The sequence below is a fragment of the Neophocaena asiaeorientalis genome, unplaced genomic scaffold (assembly GCF_003031525.2).
Source record: "Neophocaena asiaeorientalis asiaeorientalis breed wild unplaced genomic scaffold, Neophocaena_asiaeorientalis_V1.1 scaffold194, whole genome shotgun sequence".
In the NCBI taxonomy this organism is placed as follows: domain Eukaryota; kingdom Metazoa; phylum Chordata; class Mammalia; order Artiodactyla; family Phocoenidae; genus Neophocaena; species Neophocaena asiaeorientalis.
In genome coordinates this window covers 2,611,409-2,635,866 of record NW_020172638.1, presented here as the reverse complement: position 1 = coordinate 2,635,866, position 24,458 = coordinate 2,611,409, and the positions used below count along the sequence as shown (strand labels likewise).

Below are 24,458 nucleotides of genomic sequence, written 5' to 3'. Positions count from 1 at the left end.
ACTTTAGCACTTCTGATGTCCAGAATTGTAAGGTAATGAATTCATGTTGCTATACGCCATTAAATTTGCAGTAACTGGTTATAACAGCAATAGGGAACTACTTCCAACTGTTTGGGAAACAGTTTGGCACTATATGCAAAAGCTGAACATATGCCTACCTTCTGACCCAGTAATTCAACTCCTAGGTATGCACACAACAGAAATGCATGTATATGGGCACCAAGAGATGTGTGCAAGCATGTTCACAGCAGTTTTAGTCAAAAGAATAGAAAACTGAAAATAACCCAATTGTCTATCAGCAAGAGAATGGATAAACCAAATTGTAGTATGTATAGTCACACAATGTAATACTACTCAAAAATACAAAGAAATGAACCACTGGGACTTCCCTGGTGGTCCAGTGGGTTAAGAATCTACACTCCCAATGCAGGGGGCCTGGGTTCGATCCCTGGTCGGGGAACTAGATCCCACATGCATGCCGCAACTAAGACCTGGCAGAGCCAAAATAAGTAAATAATAATTTTTTAAAAAAGAAAAGAAATGAACCACTGATGTCTGCAACATCACGGATGAATCTTACACACACAACGTGGAGTGGAAAAAACCAGACACAACCAAAGTATATACTTGAAGAAAAAGTTCTGGAGATGGATGGTGGTGATGATTGTACAACAATATGAATGCACTTAATGCCACTGAACTGTACGTTAAAAATGGCTAAAATGGTAAATTTTATGTTATGTATATTTTGCTACAATAAAAATGTTCATACTACAAGAGTCTAGTTTTATAAAGCTCAAAAACAAGCAAAACTAATCTACAGTGAAAAGAGGTAAGAACAATGGTCACCTTTAGGGGATACTGTCTAGAAGGAGGCACAGGGTACTGGAAATACTTAGTTTCTTGATCTGGGTGTTGGTTACATGGGCGTATATGTAAACGTTCATCAGACCGTATGCTTAAGATCTGTGCACTTTAGTTTCCAAATGCCAACCCCAAGTTTATCTGCACATGATTTGATTTACCTGAATTCGTGTTATCAACACTGTAATGGAAATGGAAGAGAAAAGAAAAACCCACCAGAAGTGTGTGTAGTCAGGGAAGGCTTCAGGGAAGAGGTGAGATGTGAGCCAAGTACTGAAGGGTGAACATGGTAGACACAGACAGGAAGGCATTCTGGACAGAGGGAAGAGCATGTGCATGGGCGGCGAGGTGCATGCAGAGTGTGCCAGACACTACCAGCTGGGGGTGATCACTGGCCAGAGAAGGGGGGCTGGAGGGGTAAGAGGGAGCCCCATCCCAACACACCCAACCTGGGAAACCCCAGCAGCAGTCTGGACTGTGCTTATGCCAGGCTGATGTCAGAGGAGATCAAACAAGACTGCGATGTGATGAATCCATGACAGGGAGGGGGACCTGGACAGAGACCCCTAACGCTCTTGTGATTACAGTCGGGACCTAGATGACAGGGTCTGACCCAGGCACTGGCAATGGGTACAGGATCGTGAGAGATGGAGGCAGAGCCCCCTGCCTTGGTTGTAATGGGAGTGGGAGAGGGGAAGGCTGGGAAGTCTGCTGGTTGAGCCCACGTGGCTGGTGATCCCGCTAACCAGAGGGGAGAAGACCAGACTACCCTTTCCCCTGCCTCCTGGGCTGGCAGTGCAGGACCACAGTGTGTCAGAGTCGGAAAGCATTAGTCAGATGACCTAGTGTGCCAGTGCACTCACAAGCAACCAAGTTCTTCGCCCAGGCCAGCACAAGGCCACAGTGTGCGGAGCAAGCTGGACGAGAGAGCTAAGGCTCATCTACTTCAGTGAACAGTCCTGGAGAAGAGGGAACTGATTCCTTCAGCTGTGCTGCTCATGGCTCCCCCATGCCCTCGCCAGCCTCGCCTCGGTCTCAGTCCCTGCCAACATCCCCCTGTAAAAGTTCTCCCCACAGCCCATCCATATCCTGCATAGCTCATGGCTTCATCTCATGATCTGATAATGCCTTATAAGTCAACCTGGTTTCTCCTCCAGCCGTGCTATGTAACCCAAACTGAGGCAGGGACGGAGAGGGCACCCCAGGGCCCCCAGGAGCCAGAGATACGTCTTGGCTAGTACGTTCCATCACGGCCCTACAGACCTGATGTGAACCACAGGAGCTAAGTGCCAGTTCTGTTCTTGGTGGCCTGTGCACATCTGAGAGGGTCTGAACGACAAGTACCAAATACCAGAGCTTGTAGAGGAGAAACCAAAAATAGACGGGATAAATGAGGAGCTTGGGATGAACACACACACACACTACTATATATAAAATAGGTAATCAACAAGGACCCACTGTATAGCACAGGGAACTCTATTCAATATTCCGTAATAAGCTATATGGGAAAAGAATCTGAAAAAGAATGCATATATGTATAACTTATTCACTTTGCTGTACACTTGAAACTAACACAACACTGTAAACCAACTACACTCCAAAATAAAGTAAAAATTAAAAAAAAATAGATGGGTATGAAGGAACTTGTTTGAGGCCCGAAACACACTACTTATTTCTTTTTTAAATGAATTTATTTATTTTACTTATTTATTATTTTTGGCTGCATTGGGTCTTCGCTGCTGCGTGCGGCCTTTCTCTAGTTGCAGCGAGCGGGGGCTACTCTTTGTTGCCGTGTGCGGGCTTCTCGTTGCGGTGGCTTCTCTTGTTGTGGAGCACGGGCTCTAGGCTTGTGGGCTTCAGTAGCTGTGGCTCATCAGCTTCAGTAGTTACGGCTCGCGGGCTCTAGAACACAGGCTCAGCAGTTGTGGCACACGGGCTTAGTTGCTCCGTGGCATGTGGGATCTTCCTGGACCAGGGCTCGGACCCGTGTCCCCTGCATTGGCAGGCGGATTCTTAACCACTGCTCCACCAGGGAAGCCCAACACACTATTTCTGATCTAACCTGGCAAGGTCAGTGAACATCTAGTTAACCGCACAATCCGATTCAGGAGTCACTACCACATGTGGCTATTTAAATTATTTAAAATCAGACACAATTAAAAAGTCAGTTCCTCAGGGCTCAATAGCCACATGTGGCGAGCGGCTACCATTTGGAACAGACGTAGAACAGAAAAGAAAGTTCTATTGGACAGTGCTGCGTATAGTATCTCCTGCTTGAATTGGCCTGATCATAAGAGGCACTCATTCTGAAGTCACCTTCACACACCTTTACATGTCATCTTTACACACCTTTAAAAAAGGGGGTAAGACTCCTTTTAATTTTTAACTAATAAAGATAAAATTATGTACCACAAAGGACAGTCAACATTCCTTAGTAGAAAGGCACCATGTCTTCTTGGGTCGTTCAGTCGAAACAGAGAGAAAGTAAAAGACAAGTAAGAGAAATGAAAGCTGAACAGGGTAGAGTGAAACAGTCCATTTCACTCCCTTGACTGTTCTGCTACAAAAAAGAGTTAATCTCACCCCAGAAGATGAGGGATATGTAGAAATTAATGGACCATTAATAAGAAGCAATTATTCTTTAGAAATAATTTGTGACTGACAAAAACAAAATCAAGTGAAGTGGAAACTTAGGTGGGTGAGGAGGGGAAAAAAGGAGAGCAGGAACATGTTTTGCAGTAAGAAAAAAAATTACTTATTGTAACTGCAGTTAAGTGCAATTTCATTCCTTATACCTTTTTTTAAAAGATTTTATTTATTTATTTTTGGCTGTGTTGGATCTTCGTTGCTGCGCGCGGGCTTTCTCTAGTTGCGGCGAACGGGGGCTACTCTTCGTTGTGGTGCACGGGCTTCTCATTGCGGTGGCTTCTCTTGTTGCGGAGCACGGGCTCTAGGCGTTCTGGCTTCAGTAGCTGTGGCTCGCGGGCTCTAGAGCACAGGCTCAGTAGTTGTGGCACGCGGGCTTCAGTAGTTGTGGCTCGCAGGCTCTAGAGCGCAGGCTCCATAATTGTGGAGAACGGGCTTAGTTGCTCCGCGGCATGTGGGATCTTCCCGGACCAGAGCTCGAACCCGTGTCCCCTGCATTGGTAGGTGGATTTTTAACCACCGCACCACCAGGGAAGCCCCACAATCAGTAATTTTTTAGAGGGCTTTTCGTCTGAAGATGTAACTAAATCTGCTTCAATAATATTGGTTACCTAGCTGATAAAAATGAACGAAATTTTGTTCATAACACATATCTACACTGGGGGAAAATTTACCCACGTGCAAGGAAAGCTTCCACTGAAGGCTGTCATAATATTTCACCACCATTTGTCACCCCTGACTGGTGCTCAAGAGAACCGAACACACACAGTTAATAAGGTAGAGAAGAGGAAATTCTCCTAAGGGGAGACCCGGCCCCCATGCACAGGGACGTTTGCCTCTCTAGTCAGTGGAATGCTGAAAATGCATGCCTAGGTGCTAAGGGAGGAGAACATAGGGGAACCTTGTGTGTGTGTGTGTGTGTGGTGTGGGGTCTTTTTAAAAATAAGCACAGCAGGAGAATCCTGTTTTGCCCAGTTTATGATTCAGATGGTTATTTCAAGTTAAGGGCAAATATTAAGGTGTTGTTTTGAAACAAAGACACAGAGCACTACTTAATAAAGGACTTTTGGTGCCTGGTGAAAAATTCAAGCTGCAGGGGCATTTCCTGCTCTGTATTTATTAATTTCAGGTATTCATTTATGCACGCCTCTCTCCCTCCTTCTGCTTATATAAAATACAGCAGAAATGAATGTGAAAAGTGTGAGAAAGAGAAAAACAAGAGTGGGATAGAAAAATGGAGCTAAGAAGGAAGTTAATCCAATAGCTCGACCATAGCAATTGGGGCTGCACACTGGTTGACCTGCTAAACCAACAGTTAACTCTTTTTTTTTTTTAATTTTTTTTTTTTTGGTATGCGGGCCTCTCACTGTTGTGGCCTCTCCCGTTGCGGAGCACAGGCTCCGGACGCGCAGGCTCAGCGGCCATGGCTCACGGGCCCAGCTGCTCTGCAGCATGTGGGATCTTCCTGGACCGGGGCACGAACCCATGTCCCCTGCATCGGCAGGTGGACCCTCAACCACTGCGCCACCAGGGAAGCCCTTTTCTTTTCCAAATTTTTAAAAAAATTTATTTATTTTTATTTTTGGCTGTGTTGGGCCGTCGTTGCTGCGTGCAGGCTTTCTCTAGTTGCGGCGAGAGGGGGCTACTCTTCGTGGCGGTGCGCGGGCTTCTCATGGCAGTGGCTTCTCTTGTTGTGGAGCACGGGCTTTAGGTGTGTGGGCTTCAGCAGTTGTGGCACGCGGGCTTCAGTAGTTGTGGCTCGCGGGCTCTAGAGCGCAGGCTCAGTAGTTGTGGCGCACGGGCTTAGTTGCTCCGCGGCATGTGGGATCTTCCCGGACCAGGGCTCGAACCCGTGTCCCCTGCACTGGCAGGAGGATTCTTAACCACTGCGCCACCAGGGGAGCCCCACCAACCGTTAACTCTTAAAGACTTGGTGTCAAAGGCAAAGACAGACCAACTGCTCAGGAGGGGGACAACTTGGTCTGGGCAGGGACTTGTCCTTCAGGCCCTGAAAGCGAATTCGGGTTAAGTGGCCCTGCCCAGCAAGTCCCCCTATAGCCAGTGCCAGCTCTGCCACATCATCAAACCTAGGACGCGGGAGGCGGGACAAGCCCCTGAATTCACTGGAACTGTCCAATTATGGGGTCTCCAGAGTTAGGGGGTCTGTCCTGTCAGCCAACCAGAACGTGTTGATCATAATCAGAGCGTGGCTTCTGTGAACAGGAACTAGGAAAGCACAACACTAGCCCTGGGGCGAAATGACCAGACCTGCCCTCACAGAGCCCATCCTGACCCAGCCCAGCAGACCCCACCCCGCAGACAGGGTTCCCCACCGGACCCGACACCGAACCTGGGAGAGCCTGCGCTGGCTAATACCGTTCTCCTCCCACTGTTCCATCAGTATCGTACCATGCTTTCCCTCCGTAACAGCCCAACATTTACCACAAAGCCGAGCCCACTCCCTTTCCACAGCCTGCCAGGTCCCCGAGACAATCCGTGCCAGGGCCTCGGCACTTGCCCACCCTGGGGAAAGCAAAAGCAGCTTCTCTCCTCGAGAGCCTGAGGGTCCAGGGTGGTTTTGCCTTATTGTAGGGGAGACCGTTTTAGCAAAGCGTCTTTTGAGTTCCACACAAGAGATCTAAGATAGACTGAATACCGCAGCATACATCCTGTTCTTCATACCACACTCAATACCATGGTGCCCTATGTGACCAACAGAACTTTCTGCCATGAGGAAAATGTTCTAGATCACCGCGTCCCATATGCGAGCCACTAGCCACAGCTGGCTACCGGGCAGCTGAACTGTGACTAGTCCACGTAGAGACGTGCTGAAGCATAAAGTCGTCCACTGGTTTTGGAAGACTTGGTGCAAAGAACAGAATGTCAGATATCTCATTAATAATTCTTTACACTGATTACATGTTGAAATGACAATATTTTAGATATACTGAGTTAAATAAATTGTATTGTTATATTAATTTCCCCTGTTTCTTTTTGCTTTTTCAATGCAGTTATTAGAAAATTTAGGAGTACATATGTGACTAGCATTCTATTGGTATTAGCCAGCACCAACCTATACCATTATTTAGTAGTTTTCTTTAAACTGAATTTTTTTCATTTTTTAATCATTCTGAAAATATTCGTGAAATTACAGTTTGAAAATATTCATGAAATTACGGTTTGATGTATTAGTTGTATTTTTACAACACAATTAAAGAATCCACAGGACCATTAATCTAAAATTGAGAAGATAAGTTTGTCCACGTGTAACCTAAACCCTCTTAGGTACCACACCCTTTGGGAAATGCTGGCCCAGGACAGAGCTACTCAGAGTGTGGCCTGTGGACAGATGCCAGCCTCCTTATTGTTCATTATCGCCCACAATAAGGACATAAATTGAGAGCACGTATTTGGAAACATTCATAGCAATTTGACAAAGCAATGTGATACCCACTGATATCTTGGAATCTGGTATCTAATCTGATATTTTTAAATTGGGACCTGTATTTTACATGTGCTTTATATTTTGTTTCTAGTAAGTCCTTTAAATTGTATTTAAGAGTTAGAGACACACTGGGCTAGAGTATAAGAGAATCTTCCATGGGCCTTCCAGAGTGATGACCTAAGAGCCGCAGTCCTCAGTCACAGCCAATGCAGTGCTCTAAGACAGGAAAGCATACTAAGGAGATCTTCCAGACCCCAACATAAAGGCTGGCACAGAGGGGATGGGGGCTTAATTCCTGGCAAATAAGAAATTCTGTTAAATGAAACTTCTCTTCCTCTAAGCACTTTTGTTGATAAAACTTTTGCTGTAATTCTAAGAAATGAAGGTCCTCACCACCTCTGTAGAGAAAAACAACTGTATACTATAAAAAAAGGCACACAAAATCCTTATAAAATGTATATCAATAGTACTGAGCTAGAGCTTGAGAGGGGTACAGAAAATGCGGGAGGCATGACCCATGTGCAAAAGGAATTTGTTATAATCTATCTGGAATGGCACAGAGGCATGGAGATTAAAAATACTTAACTCTAGAGTCAAACACACTTACTGTGTGACCTTGACCAACTTATTGAACCTCTCTCTTTTTTTTTTGCCGTGCCACACGGCATGCAGGATCTTAGTTTCCTGACCAGGGATCGAACCTGGGCCCTGGCAGTGAAAGGGCTGAGTCAGGGAATTCCCCTACTTAACTTCTCTTAATGTCAATGTACTTAGCTGTTACAGTAGAGAATCTCCAAAAAGGGAGATTCCTCCTCTCCTAGTAGGCACTTACCATGCCTCACCTCAAGAGGTGGAGTCTATTTCCCCGCCCCTTGAATCTGGGCTGGCTTTGTGACTTGCTTTGACCACCAAATGCAGCAGAAGGGACATTCTGGGACTTTCAAGTCTGGGCCATAAGAGAACTGGCAACCTGTACTTCCTGGCTCTTGAAGAACAGCTGCCACACTGTGAGGAAGGCCAGGACAGACTCCTTGTGTAATCTGAGACACCCGGACCATGAGAGGCCATCTTGAACATTTCAACCCCACTGAGCTCCCAGCTGACAGCACAGGCAGCAGAAGAACCACTCAACTGAGCCCAACCAACCCCCTGAATGGTGAGAAATAGTAAGTTTGGAGTGTTTTGCTACACAGGAATAGAAAATGACAAATCTCTAAAATGAGAATAAAAACAGTATAAAGGATGGCTATGAGGAATAAAGTAAATAACGTATGACAAGTGCCTATAATGGTGCTTGGGACATAAGTGCTCAACAATTAGCAGCTGTTACTATTTGAGGAGCTAAAATGAACACATGTACAATATATGACGCAGACTACTTGGGAGGTTCCACTCAGGTTCTCAGGGCCCTGCAGGCCCTGAGCAGAGGAATGCCCAGGAGGTGAAAAGACAAGGCTTTGCGGTGAAAGCAAGTATTGGACCTGAAGGATGCAGCGTGCAGAACGATGGTTTTTAAATCCCTGATGCATGGAGAGCCACCCGAGAACTTCCGGGCAACCACAATATGTGCGCCCATCAGGGGCTGAAGCCTAGAGGTCTCCATGGAGACAGTGTAGATGGGTGGCTGCCAGGACCTGGGGAGTGGATGACGGGTGAGGGGGAATGGGGAATGACAGCTAATGGTTATGGGGTTTCTCTGCGGGGTGACGAACATGTTCTAAAATTGACTGTGGTGATAGCTGTACAATTCTGTGAATATACTGACAACCACTGAATTGGGCATTTTAAATGGGTGAAATGTATGGTATGCGAATGTTGTCTCAATAAAGCTATTATTACATAAATGGGCATGGGGAGGGTAAAAATTAAGAGGCTGAGATGACAAAGGAGCAAGAAACGTTCCATAGGGCTGTCTGGGGGCTATAAGTCGCCAGCTTATTTGGCATGGAGCAGAAAAGCGGTTATTTTCAGATAGTGAATGAACCCAGAGCCAGCCAGGAGCTATGCACCCTGGGGACAGACCCTGCCGTTGCAACGGATCATGGGCACTTGGCGTGACTGCTGTTCCCTCAAACACTTTGTAGGGGTGCGCCTCACTCATACCTGTTTTCCTTTTGCTTAAATCACACCCTGAACTCCACTAATCACAAGGTTCTTAAAAAGAGGAAAACTTCCCAGGCAAGAGGAAAGCTACTGCTCCCTAAGAGAGAAGCAGACCGAGGCCTACATTCAGACAGAGCTCAGAGGCGGATGAAGGGGATCCCGAGGCCCAGCGTGGCCCGGAGCCTCCGGTGCCGAGCCGGCAGACTCCTCATTGGAAAGCGGTCACCTCAGACGTGAGCCGGGCGGTGAGCAATCCCTCCTGGGCCACGGCGCCCCAAGGGCAGCCACCCTGGACCACTGCCTCTTCCTTCTTCTGGTGTAATTCGTTCAAAAGAGCCTGGAGGGCAGGGCCACGGAAAGTTTTCAAATTATCAGACTGCTGCCAGAGTCAGCTCTGCATGCCAACCCTCCCCCCCACCGCCCGGAAGTGGGCAATACCATCATAAGCTGAGCCATTATGAGTTCTACCTTGTTAAATCCTCCCAACAAAGCCCACTAGACTACTGACCAGCATCCCCCAGAAAAACCGCATCTCTCGTCTGCCCAAATCAACCCTGCAAAGCCTACTGTGTTATAAGTCAATCAGTGTAACTACTACAGAAGGCAAGATGTTCTTTTAAAAAGTGAACCATGGCAGAAGATGGGGCATCTGAATGAGAGGAAAATGTCCTTTAACTGTGGAGAGGGAGAAGGGATAGAGATAGAAATGACAGACTTTGACCAGTCGGGTCACTAGGGTCAGTACATCAGAAAAGAAACAGTTGATGGTCAGACTTTCAGGAATTTTCCCTGAAGGTCCTGCCAAGTCCGAGTCCTTCAGTGCCATAACTCCACAAAGCCAGAAGCCCCAGATCAAATACAACTTTCTTTCCTTTCGCTCCTGACCTTGGCCCTTCTCACTGCCGAAGGGACTTGCAACGTTAGGACACACGCACAAGCTCAAGTTGCTCCTCTTGGTCCAAACAGCTCTAGGATGACAGTGGTCAATAATGGTTTTAGGGACTTCCCTGGTGGTCCAGTGGTTAGGACGCTGCACTTTCATTGCTGAGGGCCCAGGTTCAGTCCCTGGTCGGGGAACTAAGATCCCACAAGCCGTGCAGTGTGGCAAAAAAAAAAAAAAAAAAAAAAATGGTTTTAAATGTAGCAACTTTGAGAAAGGATGAAGAACTCTGATTTCTTGGGGCCCTACTCTCAGCCTTTCCTTTTCCCTACTGTGGCCCCTGGGGGGAGGCTCTCCTGAACTTCCAGTCTGCACCCCTCCATTCTCCTGATCCAGGACGGGGGATGGAAGACAGGCAGATGGAAGGACAGCAGGGAACCTCGTCTCAACTCAAAGCAATTCCCTCCTTACCAGGGAACCATGGGCAAATGGATTGAACTCAGTAAACAGTATTTACCTGCAGAAAGCACTGGAAAGTTCAACAAGCCTCAGGAAACATGCTTTGTAATTCCACTATCTCAAGCTCCTCCACCGACACACTTCTTTAATCCAACTCACGAGTATTTCCTCAACCCAGTGGAGCTGCTCCCAGCATAACGCAATTGTCAAACATCAGTTACACACCTGTTGCGTGAAAAAACTGTGAGGGAGGGGCTTCCCTGGTGGCGCAGTGGTCGAGAGTCCGCCTGCCGATGCAGGGGACACGGGATCGTGGCCCGGTCTGGGAAGATCCCACATGCCCCGGAGCGGCTGGCCCGTGAGCCATGGCCGCTGAGCCTGCGCGTCCGGAGCCTGTGCTCCGCAGCGGGAGAGGCCACAACAGTGAGAGGCCCACGTACCGCAAAAACAAAGACAAAAACCTCTGAGGGGGAGTAGGATGACCATCCAGTCACCCTCTGCACCAGGCCTCGCCCTCAAGCCAATCATCTACCAGAACGGACAGTGGCTAACCAGCTTCAGCATTTACTGTGTGTCAAGCACTGCTTTACAGATATCAATTCCTTCATCTTCAAGGCAGTGTTTCTATCCGCCTTCCCCACGGTGTTCTTAAGCCCATTTTAAAGGTGAGAAAACTAAAGCTCAGCAGTGTCTCCCTGAGGTGAGACATCAGGAAGGGGGGAGGCGGCATTCACACCCAGGCAGTCTGGATCTCGATCGCCCGAGCTCCGATGACAGCAGGAGCCACCAGCACAGGGCCCTGCTCACAGTGGGCACCCAATGAACACCTGCCGAGAGGAACTGGAAGGTTAATGTCGTCACACGCGCAGAATAAGAAGAGTGCTTTCCTGCAGGTGCTGCAGGCACAGGCAAGACGAGTTCCTTAATTCAGACTGAGAGAAGCCTAGAGGACGTGAACGCCCGAAGGGAAAAGGGGAGAAGGGGGCATTTCAGACTGAGCGGTGCCCAGGACCTGTGTGGCAGCGAGGCAGCCTGACAACGGTGACCTGGTGACTCTGCTCGCCCTCTAGAGGTATTGAGGCGGAACCAAGCCATATATATCATACTGTGATATAACACAAGCACTAAAGAGAACAGCACATCTGGTAATTTCTCTTCTGGGAGTAACTGAAAGGAAAGAAAGCAAGCATCACTGGTGGGTAATGGGGAAAAAATGCACAGGATTTCAGTATTGGAAGAACCTGTTGCTAGAAGAAACAACCAGAGAGGTATTCCCCTGCGACCTTCTACAACAGCTTCCAGGAAAACCACTTGCCGGCCCATATCGCCCAGCTGTGCTGCCGTGAAATTGTCCGAGAGCCTAAACACCTCAGGCCTCTTAGTCTTTTCTGCCCCTCACAGCACTAAGCACAAGCTTAGGATCAATGGTTGACTCTCAAGAAATGCAGGTTCACTCTCATCAAGAATGGGTCCCAAATGATAAGGCCTTGGGCAGCCAAGAGTAATCGGTACCAAGATGTATTATAATAAAACCTCAAAGGACTTCCCTGGTGGCGCAGTGGTTAAGAATCCGCCTGCCAAGGCAGGGGACACAGGTTCGAGCCCTGGTCCAGGAAGATCCCACATGCTGTGGAGCAGCTGCGCCCGTGCGCCACAACTACTGAGCCTGCGCTCTAGAGCCCACGAGCCACAACCACTGAAGCCTGTGCGCCTAGAGCCCGTGCTCCGCAACAAGAGAAGCCACTGCAATGGGAAGCCCGAGCACCTCAACAAAGAGTAGCCCCCGCTCACCGCAACTAGAGAAAGCCCGCGCTGCAACAAAGACCCAATGCGGACAAAAGTAAATAAATAGATAAATAAATATTAAAAAACACAAAAAACTCAATAATCAAGACTTCTCTGAGGATGACATTATTTTTCTAAGTACCTAGCCTCACAAAACCCGCTTTGAAAGAACAAACCACGGTACTACCTGGCACCTATATTGAACACTCCAATTATTCCACATCAACCCTTATGCACATAGAAGTTTATGAAATATATATATATATATATACATTTTGGCCGCATCGCGCGGCTTGTGGAATCTTAGTTCCCGGACCAGGGATTGAACCCATGCCCCCTACGGTGGAAGCTCGGAGTCTTAACCACTGGACCACCAGGGAACTCCCTGAAATATTTTAAACCTTCACACAACATGTCTTTCCATATTTCTAATTTCAAATGAAGGAAAAGAGCTTTAAGTTATTTTTCTACAATAAAGTTTCCAACTAGAACTTAATAAGGATGTCCCCTTATCGAGTGCCTTCAAATAAATTAAAATATCACAGATATTTCAGGCTCAACCACACAGCTCCGCCCTGCCTCTAAAACATCGAAACGACCTAATTGTTTAAACTCGACCAAATAAAAATGTGAACTTTAACAACCTCCCTTTTCCAATGTTATATTCTACTAGGTCCCCGTCCCCCAAGGCTGGTTCTGATGGATGGGTGGGTTTTGGGTTTCTCCCTAGCACATGCAGCCGAGTTTCCCAAACAAAAAGGACGAAAACAGAAGTACATCTTTTTAGTATTTATATCACTATCCTGTGATATTTGTTAAATTCTGCCTTCAAAACAAATGCGTGATGAAAAACGCAAACTGGGAAAGATTTAAGCCACCTCCTCCTCGAAATGATGCAAATGAAGGCCCAATCAGAACATACCCCTCCCCCATGAAAACCATGTTTTAAGTGACTAAAGAACATTGCCCTTGATTTCCTTCCCTTCCTTGGTACACCTTACATAAAACACGCAGATCTTCACTATGTGATAATTCTCCAAATCCTATACTTAAGATCTGTGCGCTTTTGTGGGATGCACGTTATACTGCGGTAAAACACGCCTTAAAAATACCTCACACTAACTTAAAAAAAAAAAAAAAAAGGTGTTGCCAGGAAAAACATGAAATCGGTTTCCAAGTTGCTTACACACCCGCACTACCTGCAACCACTTTACAGAACGTTAGAAGATGCGAGACCAGCTTATCTAAAATTCTGCCAAATGTCCTCAAAATCTCTCCCTGCTTCGCTTGTTTCCAGGCAGCCAATCCGGGGACCATCCCTCCTTAGCTCCCAGCAGCTGTAGCCTCTAGGGCCGGGGGACTCATCCGTCGCGCTGCCACGCGAGGAAGCCGCGACCCCGCCAGACCCCTGGGCAGCGCACCCGCGGCCGCCGGGAGCGCAAGCGGGCGGCAGGGGAACCCGGCCCGGGGCTCGCAGCTGTCCACCCCTGCCAGTGGGTGACGCGCCGGTTCTGCCCCCCGGGGACGCCGCGAAGCGTGAAGCTGGGCTGCCCCTCGCGCGCGACGCCCGAGACGCAGATTGGGCAGGCGCGCAGGCCCCGGCCACCCCCCGCGCCCGCTCGGTCGGCCCCAGTGCCCCCCACGCCTGCTGCTCCGCGATGCGGGGCCAGCCCCCCGGGCCCCTGGGGCATCAAGCGTGGCCCCGGTCCCCGCACGCCAAACACACCTGCCACCCACCCTAAGCCACCCCCAATCCCACCCACTCTGGCCACTCGAGAGCGTACTCTGCCACCGGCACCGTGAGCCCGCGCCCAGGAGACCCCGGGCTGAGGAAAGGACATTAGCTCAGTTCCGCGCCCCGCCCCCCACAGCCTCGCGCTCCAGAACCTCTACCTCTTGCGGCCCGCCCGGGGGGCCTGAGGCTCCCACACGCCCGCCGCATCCCGGGAACCCTACCTGAAGGCCGGTGGTTGGGCGGCGAGGTCCGCACCGCGCCCGGTTCGGCCATCTTCCCGGGGAGCGGGGGGGCCCGCGTAGCCCCCTCCGTCCCGGCTGCCGCCCCGCAGTCGACGCCGTGCTCCATCGGGATGCCGGGGCCGCACAGGCGCACTGCCCCTGCCGCCGCGCCGTATCGGACCTGCGCGCGTCCGTACGCGCACGCGTCCCCCCCACGGCGTGCACGTGCGATGTGCGCACCGGTTCTCAAGCCGCGCACGAGCACCGCGTGCACACGCGAGGTGCACACGGGTCCTCAAGCAGCAGGCGCCTACCTCGTGCACTTGGCAGTATGCACACCAGCCCTCACACAGCACGAGTACACGGCGTGCACGTGCAATGTGAGCACTAGTTCTCATAGCGCTCCCACACACCGCGTGCACGTTCGATGTGCACACCAGTCCTCAGCGCGCACGCACACACGGCACGCACACGGTTCCTCATACAGTGCTTACACGCAGCATGCACACACAGCATGCACACACCGGTGTAAACACACGTCCCCACACAGTGCATACACTCAGCATTATATATACATGGGATGTAGTTTCTCACACAGGGTGCACACACATCCTCACGCAGTGTGAACACAGCGCGCACACACCATGTGTACACACCTGCCCACCCAGCACGCACATGTTCTCACACGGCTCGCAGAAGTTCACACACACTAGGCATCCACATACGTAGAGCTGCAGCTCTGGAAACAGGTCCTCTTAGGGCCTCGGGCAGGCGCCGCTTGGGCCAGTGCCACATGTGCAGACGCCTCCCTCCAAGCACAGAGGTGCACGGGTGGCAGGCGCTAGGTCTTCCCTCACCGCAGCGAGGGGCTCCAGGAAGCCAGACTGGTGGACCTTCAAGGAAGAGGAGGGGCACGCAGTCGGCCTTCCAACCATGCCCCCACTCCCAGGCTGATTCCACCCGAGCGCTACTCAATGGCTTCTTCCTGGTGTGCAAATAATGCACTAGAGAAATCTCTGTGAGGAGAACATCTCTGGGAAGACAAATGAGAGTGCACTGAACGTGTAGCCTTGGGAGTAGGCGTCTGGACAGGGTGTGGGGGCCTGTGAAGGTGTGTTTCCCCTGGATGTTCTTTTACCCCTGCCAGAAGCACTTAACTTCTTTTCAAAAATATCCATATTGAAAGAGACATCTTCGCAGAGCCAGCTCAAGCCTCCAGGTGTTTACCCAGATATAGCCTGCCGAGTGATAACCCACCCCAGGGGAGCCCCAGGCTGTACGTTTCTCTGGTGGGCAGTGACCAGCCCCCGGGTTTTAACTTCCACCCCTGGGGGAGAAAGAAATGCAAGGTTAAAGAGCCAAATAGAGCTGAATCAGGGTACAAGGTTTCTTTGGGGAGGGTGATGGTAACATTCTAGAATTACATTATAGTGATGGTTGACTCTATACTAAAAGCCACTGTACATTTTAAACGGGTGAACTTTATGGTGTGTAAATTATACAAAAAAAAAAAAACACAACAAGTTGAAACCCTCAGTAACTGACAACCAGATTCTTAGCGAAAAGCTTGGGAAGAGTCCCTCTGTTGGCACAAAAATGTGATGAACGTGTTCGTGACACTCCCAAAGGTGTGCTAGGAGTAGGGCGCAGCTATGGTGAGAAAGCCAGAAGGGGAGTTTAGACACAAATGAGCAGAAAAGCGGGCAAGCTGGGGCTGGCCCCTTGTTTGTAATGAAAACTGCTTCCAACTCAGTAAGATTGAGACAAGTTAATTAGGGCTTGGGAGCTGTTTTCACTTTTTCTTTTTTTCTTCTTTTGGTCTTACAGACCTTGGGTACGAGCTTATAACTCATCCACCTCCTGAGCTCGGGGCTTGCTGACTTGTCAGAAGACCCCTGTCTAGTTTGATTCTATTTTTTCTGTTTATTTTCTATTCCCACTTGCATTCCTCTCTTCAATCATATACACCTCCTGTTTAATATATTTTTGTAGTTCTACTTTCAAACATATAGTGAAGATACGCGTGGTTTAAATTTATGTAAATGATGAGGCACACCAGCTATCATTCTGTTTTTCCTTGCTTGGAAATGTTTTCAACATCTATCCATTGCAACTGTACACAAATCTATCAGAAACTGATTAACTGGGACTTCGCCTTCCAATGCAGGGGCTGTGGCAGCTAAGATCCCACATGCCTGGAGGCCAAAAAACCAAAAACATAAAACAGAATATTGCAACAAATTCAGTAAAGACTTTAAAAATGGTCCACATCGGGCTTCCCTGGTGGCGCAGTGGTTGAGAGTCCGCCTGCCGATGCAGGGGACATGGGTTCGTGCCCCGGTCCGGGAGGATCCCACACGCCGCGGAGCAGCTGGGTCCGTGACACATGGCCGCTGAGCCTGTGTGTCCGGAGCCTGTGCTCCGCAACGGGAGAGGCCACAACAGTGAGAGGCCCACGTACCACAAAAAAAAAAAAAAAAAAAAAAAAATGGTCCACATCAAAAGAAAGAGATTAACCATTTATTCTGGTTTACTCTTCTGTAAATTACCTGTTCAATCCCTGTCTTTCTATTGGGCTACTTGTCTTTCTCTTGTTGACTTCCAGGTTTTTTGTATTCTAGATAATCCTTGTGGGCTTAAATATTTCACGCTAGTCAACTAACGTTTTCTAAGATTAGCAAAACGTCAATTTTTATGCCAAAATCAATCCATTTAAAAAAGCTTCTTACATGGAAATAACCACAAACTTACAGAAAAGTTGCACAAATAAGAATTTACAAATAAGTCATATGCCCTTTACTCAAACTCACCTATCATTGACATTTTACCCCATTTATCATTTGTAATCCTAGCTGTACCTCTTTTTTTTTTATTATCCTTGGTTGTTTTGCTAGCAAGCTGCATACATATACACAGCCCTTTCCCATTAAATACTTCAGTGCGTATTTCCTAAGGATATGGTCTTTTTATTTTTGGCTGTGTTGGGTCTTCGTTGTTGTGCGCGGACTTTCTCCGGTTGCGGCAAGCGGGGGCTACTCTTCGTTGTGGTGCTCGGGCTTCTCATTGCGGTGGCTTCTCTTGTTGCGGAGCACCGGCTCTAGGCGCGCGGGCTTCAGTAGTTGTGGTGCACGGGCCCTAGAGCGCAGGCTCAGTAGTTGTGGCGCACAGGCTTAGTTGTTCCGCAGCATGTGGGATCTTCCAGGACCAGGGCTCGAACCCGTGTCCCCTGCACTGACAGGTGGATTCTTAACCACTGCGCCACCAGGGAAGTCCTCTAAGGATAGTCTTAAACACCCACATTAGTTATCAACTTCAGTAAATATAACATGGATACAATGATTTTACCTAATTGGCTGCCAGTTTCTCCAGTATAGAGGTGCTATTTTTCTCTTGCAACTAATCGGCAATCTGTGGGGAGCCACTTTAAGGCCAAGCAAATATTCTACTCCTTGCCAAAACTTCTTCCTAAGGTTTAACATCCATTGATAGTTCTTGATTCAATCTTTCCCATGGTTACAAAATAAAACCTATCAATTTTCACCTTATGCTTATGGTTTGTGCTTTAAGAGGTCTTGGTTTTGTTCTGGATACAGATGTAAAAGGTCAAATTGTAGGATTTATTTATTGTAGTCCCTCAACTCCGGTGGAGATGAACCTCAAGGGGGAAAGAGAACAACTCAAATTGTAGTTAGAAGGAATTAACGAGGGCCATAGGTCTTAATTATATACTTGCCTACTCACAATATAGTCTACATTTTCATTAGTTTACAGATTTACCTTTAAAGCAATTTATTTTCTGTATACGGTGCCAGAGATCCATATTTACTTTTCTCTGTAAAATGTAGGTTTGTCCAGCACCAACTTTTAAGTACTCTATCCTTTCCCCAATGACTTTGAAACCACTTTTATCATGTATCAGATTCCCATATGTACATGGGCTTGATTCTGAGCTCTTTATTCTGATCTTTTTGTCTGTTACTGCATCTATTATTTATTACTATGGATTATGGTGTGACAGTATCTGATGAAGTTCTTTGCTCTGCTTTTAAAATTGCCTTAGAAATTCATAATTTCCATAGGAACTTATTCTAGAATCAATTTTTCTATCCCCCTCAAATCCTGTTGGATTATTAATCAGAAGTGGCATTTTTATGACATCATACCATCTATGAACAGTGTCTTTCTATTTAAGCCATCTGTTTAACAAAATGACATTAGTTTGCTGGGCTTTTGCCACTAAATGGCTAACTTCCTAAAAATCTAGTTAGAGCTGAACATTTTTTTTCTTTTTAGCGTCACCGCGCAGCATGCAGGATCTTTTGTTCCCTCGAACCCGTGCCCCCTGCAGTGGAAACACGGAGTCCTAACTACTGGATCACCAGAGAATTCCCTGAACATCTTAAAATCTGTTATACCATCTAGTTGTTAAGTCTAGTGCAGCAATTCCCAATTTTTTTGCCTCAGAGTCCCTTTACAGCAGGGGTTGGTAACCTACGGCCTGTGGGCCAAATGTAGCCCACCACCTACTTCTGTTAATGAACTTTTCCTGCAATACAGCCACATTCATTTGTTTACGTGTTGTCTCAGGCTATTCTGCAACACTGACAGAACTGAATAGCTGTAAGAGAGATCATATGGCCTACAAAGCTTCAAATATTTACTATCTGGTCCTTCAGTAAAAGTTCACCAACTCCTATTTTACACCTAAAATTGAGACTCCCAAAGAACTTCTGTAATCTGCTAATGGCGGTGAACGTTTAGTTTTCCAAAACTCAATTTTTACTTGAAAGCGCATGTGTAATATTGCAACACTCAAGTTTTCCTTGAAATGACAACTTCACCTGTGGGAGTACTGATGTGCTAGAAAATTTTTAAAAGATTTGTTACTTTAACAGTAAGCCTAAATAACATACTTTTAATGAAAAGTAACAACCCCCTCCCAATTTGAGAAGAGTGGCGTTGTTTCACATTTTTGCAAATCTCTTTACTGTCTGGCTTAAATGAAAACTGAGTCTCGGGACTTCCCCGGTGGTCCAGTGGTTAAGAATCCGCCTTCCAATGCAAGGGACTCGGGTTCGATCCCTGTTCGGGGGACTTAGATTCCACATGCTGTGGGGCAACTAAGCCCATGCACCACAGCCAGAGAAGCCCGCATCCTGCAATGAAGATCCCACATGCTGCAACTAAGACCCGAGGCAGCCAAATAAATAATTATTTTTTAAAAAGTAAAATTGAGTTGCATATCTGCTTTTGTATTCAGTGTGTTACAATATGTTTTCGTTAAAGCACACGAAGAAAATCTGGCCACTACGTAGTTGGAAAAGGGAGAACTATTTTAACGGCTTTTCGGGTAACCGTGTATGCTCTTGACACTATACCCAATCCTGACAAATGGTAACTTCTTAAAGTTAGCTGCACTGTGGAATCTAATACTGAATCAGTGATCTTTTCATACTAGCATGTTAAAACCCACTCGTCATTTAGAAAATACTGCTTGACTCCACTACGATCTTCCAAATGTCAACACACTTCATTCTACAGTATTAAAAAGTCACATTCATTATTACCACCTCTGATCTCTTCACTGCGAAGCCGTCAAGCTAATGGTGGCAACATCAGTTTCCCCAAACTCTTAATTTTTCACTTGAAAGCTGAAATCTTATCACCTCCAACAAATGCTGTCAGTTGTTTTCCTTAAAGTGACAGGGTTATTTTGAGAAAATAACCTGACCACAAACGCACGTCTGAATAACCAGTTTGTCTGTTGTTCTTTCAAGTAAAAATGGTATTCCATGAAAAACGATGGCCAGTTCAGTTTGCAACTCAATAATCGCACGAGTGTTTTTCCGTGAGGCAACTATGGTACTTCACAGCACGCAGATGTGTTTCATGGAGCACGTTTTAACCTTGTCACACGAACTATTAAAAAGATGTGTACTCAAGGGTTGGATTTAATAAGATTAATCATTTTACTGCTTGTCAGGGACATTCTTAAGTAAAATTCGCTTTTTAAAAGAAATCGTGAGTTTCTATGCTTGCTTTCGGTCGATAAACTATCAAGTTAGGAAAATCCCGATTATTCTTAGATTTCCAAGAGATATTTAGAAGCATAAATATGCATTGAACTTTATCAAACGTGCGAAAATCCAACTAATTCTATACCTGACAGTCCACTGGATCAAATCAGCAATGAGACTTTACTCAGGTTTTGTCCCCACTTTTTGATCTGCCATTATCAGGTTGTGAACCGAACAAAGCCTGGATTGGAACAGAAAAGACTGGCTTTTTAAAAGAGAGCAAGTTAAAAAAGAAAACCAAAAGTGAGCAAGTTGACCAGAGGATAAATATCTACTTCACCTATGTCTTTGCACAGTATAAAATAAGGTCCAGTGAATGGGATTCTGGAAATTTGAGATCATTCTGGACAACTGATTTACCATTAGAAAATGTCTTCAGCACAGGTTTGTAACAAATTCACTTGCCCAGAAAATGCAACCCTGTAACTGCAGTCTGACCAAACGGATTCATTCAAATCAAACAACCAAAAACACAAAAATAAAAAACAGATTAAGTATACATTTCCCTCATACATCAAAATTTTCAGAAAAGAATGATCATGAATAAAAGTTTAGTTAAAAATGTCATAAACAGTTTGAAAAGAATCAACTGCATACACTGTTGAAAGTTATTTCACATTTTATTTCTAATTGCAATAGTTTGCATCTGATTACATAATTCCAAATGATGGGAAAGGAAACCTCCAAATCAGTACCAATTAGCTGTCATGAATCTATGGTAAAAGGACTCATTAAAGACTTAAGAATGAAAGATGACCAGAGCTACCAATATTACTAATTATAAGCTTTCTCTAAAGAAATATAGAGCAAGTTGGTACTTTGCAAAATACCTTTCTTTAAGCAATTTAGAGACTTCCATCTGTTAGTCTTATGCTGAATTAAATGAGGGTGGTAGCAATTATTTTAAATATTGTGTCGACATGAATATACAAATATATATTCTACACAATTCTTTTGTTATAGGAACCAAAGACTGCAAGTAAAAGAAATGGTAAACAGAGAATAAAAAAGACGTGCATATTCTATCTTACACAGTTCTGGATATCAAGTGAATAGTGGCGGACACTGCTCTAAGTGGATCACACATACGAACACACATTATTAATCCTCCCAACAATTCTGTGATTCTGCAGGTACTCTTCTCATCATCTCCATCTTACAGGTGAGGAGCCTGAAGCTCAGACAAGCTGGAGAAGGTGCCCGTGGTCACCTGCAGGTAAAGGGCAGAGTGGGGGTTGTGGCACAGGCTGCCTGACCTCAGAGCCCATGTTCTTCACTCTCTACCACATGCCTCCTAAGCACTAGGCGGCTGTGGAAGGGAGAGAAGACACAGTCGAACACACCCTCCGAATTCCTCGGTTCACTCCATACCTGAGAGGCTAGTGTCTTATAACACTTATAGTAAGACTTAATTCAGATTTTGTTCTTTTCTAAAATAGGAAGAAAAAAGCAATGATGGTAGTTGAAGGTAAATAAAAAAAAGTGGTATGTAAAAGCTGTATAAATGAAACTTCCCCTTACTAAGCAGGACAGAGATCTAAACATCTCACACCAATACAAACCTTTTTAATCTTTATGACAGGTAACATAAAGAACTTACTTTCATTTCACTGCCAAGCCATAGTTAATACTGGATGTTGTTAAATCTGTACACAATACAAATAAAGTATAAATCCAGCTAGGTATCTTATTTGAAACATGCTTTTACCTATTAGATTACTCACTTGCTCTGAAGTCAATACTGACAGCAGTTTGTATCTATTCAAGATGTTATGCAATGTCCTATAATTTAATATTTACACAAGATAGATGAGAGTAAGTTAAACTACAAGTCACCAGGAGTTCTGTAAGCAACTATACTTATAGCCATGATTCCACAGATGTGGTGAGTAAACCAATGGCCACTCCTTAATAAAATACAAGAATTTTCATCATGCATAGTTTACAGGCTCCTTAAGAGGTGGTCTCTTTGAGAGGCGGGATTTTCAAGAAAGATTCAACAGTCAAACAATTAAATCTTGGCAAGTCTTTTTTTACACAAACACTTGGTTTGGTTATTTAGCCACCTTAGTAATACAACTTATTTATATACTCTAATTGGAAGTGGAATAAACACTGCATGAAAAATGCATGCCTATCGAACTCATTAGTAATTACTATTACACTCTCTTAGCAGTAAGAATCATTATTCTTGGATTTCAAAGACTTTATTTTCTTTCAGGGCATACTTTATAGCATTGTATTATAGGAATCAAACAGTATAACAACAAAAAAGGTTTTTTTCTTGAGGACCACTTCCATTCCACCTTTGAAATATAATCAAATCAATGAAACTAATTTCCACACTAAAGACAAGTTAGTAAAATAATTCCTCCAAGTAGTGTTGCATATGAACTACAAGTTTACCCCAACTATTTTAACCATTATAATTTGAGATTTTCTAGGGTACAACAGCACTAGATTGGGCTGTTACTACGTAGACAAGAAAAAAAAATGTCACCTGCAAACACGTGAATTGGGGTAAGAATCTTTAGACAAACCATATTATTAGAGGAGGTTAAGTAGAAAAACTAATGTTTGAGTTGCACCACCCGTACCATGAACTGTAGCACAGATGCAGAGTCAAAACATTCTTGGTAAAACAATGCGGAGGAAAGATCTACATATACCACAAATTTACCAAAACACTTTTATGTACAGAAGCCTAAATACCTTAGGAGGTTTAGATTACCGACGAAGATGATCACTCAGTCAACTCTTCAAGGCTGGTTCCTTACGAGTACTAAAAACCAGTCCATGGTCTCAGACGCATTCCACCTAGGTTAAGTGTTCAGGGACTCCACAGAGTGAGAAACATCAACTGCAATTGTCCACTCTTAGTTTCTGGTTTTTGATTTAATGTTTTATAGTACCTCAGATTTTTATTCCAGAGTTTGCACACTTAGGAAAGGAAATTATGCTAAGCATGGGATCAAAGATGTGCTTACTATAAAAAAAAAAAAAAAAGATGTGCTTATTTTCTGAAGCCATGTGAAGGTTTAATCCTCTGTGTATTACTTTTCAACACTGAAGAGTTCTCTGGAGACCAGTAGAATAAAAGTTTCACAAGCTACATGAAGGATTTCTTTTACAGTTGCATACCACTTCAATGTGGCTAGTTAGGTCTAACTAGCCCTGCCCTTAATTTCATCTTACTAGAGTTGATGATGAAAAACTAACAAAGGGTAAATCTAAATTCCCAATAAAATACAAGCAAAGAACACCTGTACACACAATAAAATACATCCTAAACACAAAGTAAGGGTATAATATACTCTGCAGCATGATACTGTCTTTATTATATTTCTCCACTGTATGTAGTTCTTCCATTCAGAAATGAGAGACCATCTTTTCATTAAGCTGTTATTCCCTCCTCTTTCCCCAGCTTAGGGATACTTTCCCAAAGGCTTAATTTGTACAAACTGTTATGAAATTAAATTTTCATTTACACATAATTTAAGTGTTTATAAAGCACTCAAAATTGTAGCTCACACGTATATGACTTCTGAAAATAAAACGACACTTTGAACATAATCCTTTTGTTCTGCAAAAATATTCTACATACGTGCATATGTTCAAAACAATCTTTTGTTGTTTGGGAAATTTCCGATGCACACAGTAAGTTAAAAAAAAAAAAGTTGACAACTATATCAGTATCTCCAATGTTAAGATAACTGGGTGCCACCTAGTGTTTGATTTCTGCAACTATCAACTTTACAAATTCAAAACTGCTACTCAGGTTCTAAAAACCACCTTTTTTGTTGATGTTTATAGTGGCAAAATAAGATCATGAAAAGAATGTATACAATATCAAAATCAGTATAAAAATAGCCACATGCTACTTAAATATGAAAAACAGACCAATCATTTTTGACTTTAAATGCAGATTTCTGCCTCCATTAAACTGTACCAAAATCTCAAGGGATAATTCATCTAAGTAAGTGGAATATACAAAAATTCATTGTACAGTAAACAGGCTAGTCAAAACTAGGGCTTAATTATGATTCATAATGCGTGTACGGGGCTTCCCTGGTGGCGCAGTGGTTGAGAGTCCGCCTACCGATGCAGGGGACACGGGTTCGTGCCCCGGTCCGGGAAGATCCCACATGCCGCGGAGTGGCTAGGCCCGTGAGCCGTGGCCGCTGAGCCTGCGCTCCGCAACGGGAGAGGCTCACAGCAGTGAGAGGCCCACGTACCGCAAAAA

The 24,458-nt window shown here is 45.4% G+C and overlaps 1 protein-coding gene across 1 annotated transcript in view; it reads right to left on the bottom strand.

Annotated features, from left to right (window-relative positions):
- MAP7D2 (MAP7 domain containing 2) overlaps positions 1 to 14,365 on the bottom strand; it is a 99,106-nt gene extending 84,741 nt beyond the window's left edge. The window contains exon 1 of the mRNA XM_024739464.1: positions 14,139 to 14,365. Within this exon, the coding sequence (XP_024595232.1) occupies positions 14,139 to 14,265 (127 nt within the window). The 5' untranslated portion in view covers positions 14,266 to 14,365. The remainder of the gene's footprint in view (positions 1 to 14,138) is intronic.
- Between the last annotated feature and the right edge of the window lie 10,093 nt (positions 14,366 to 24,458).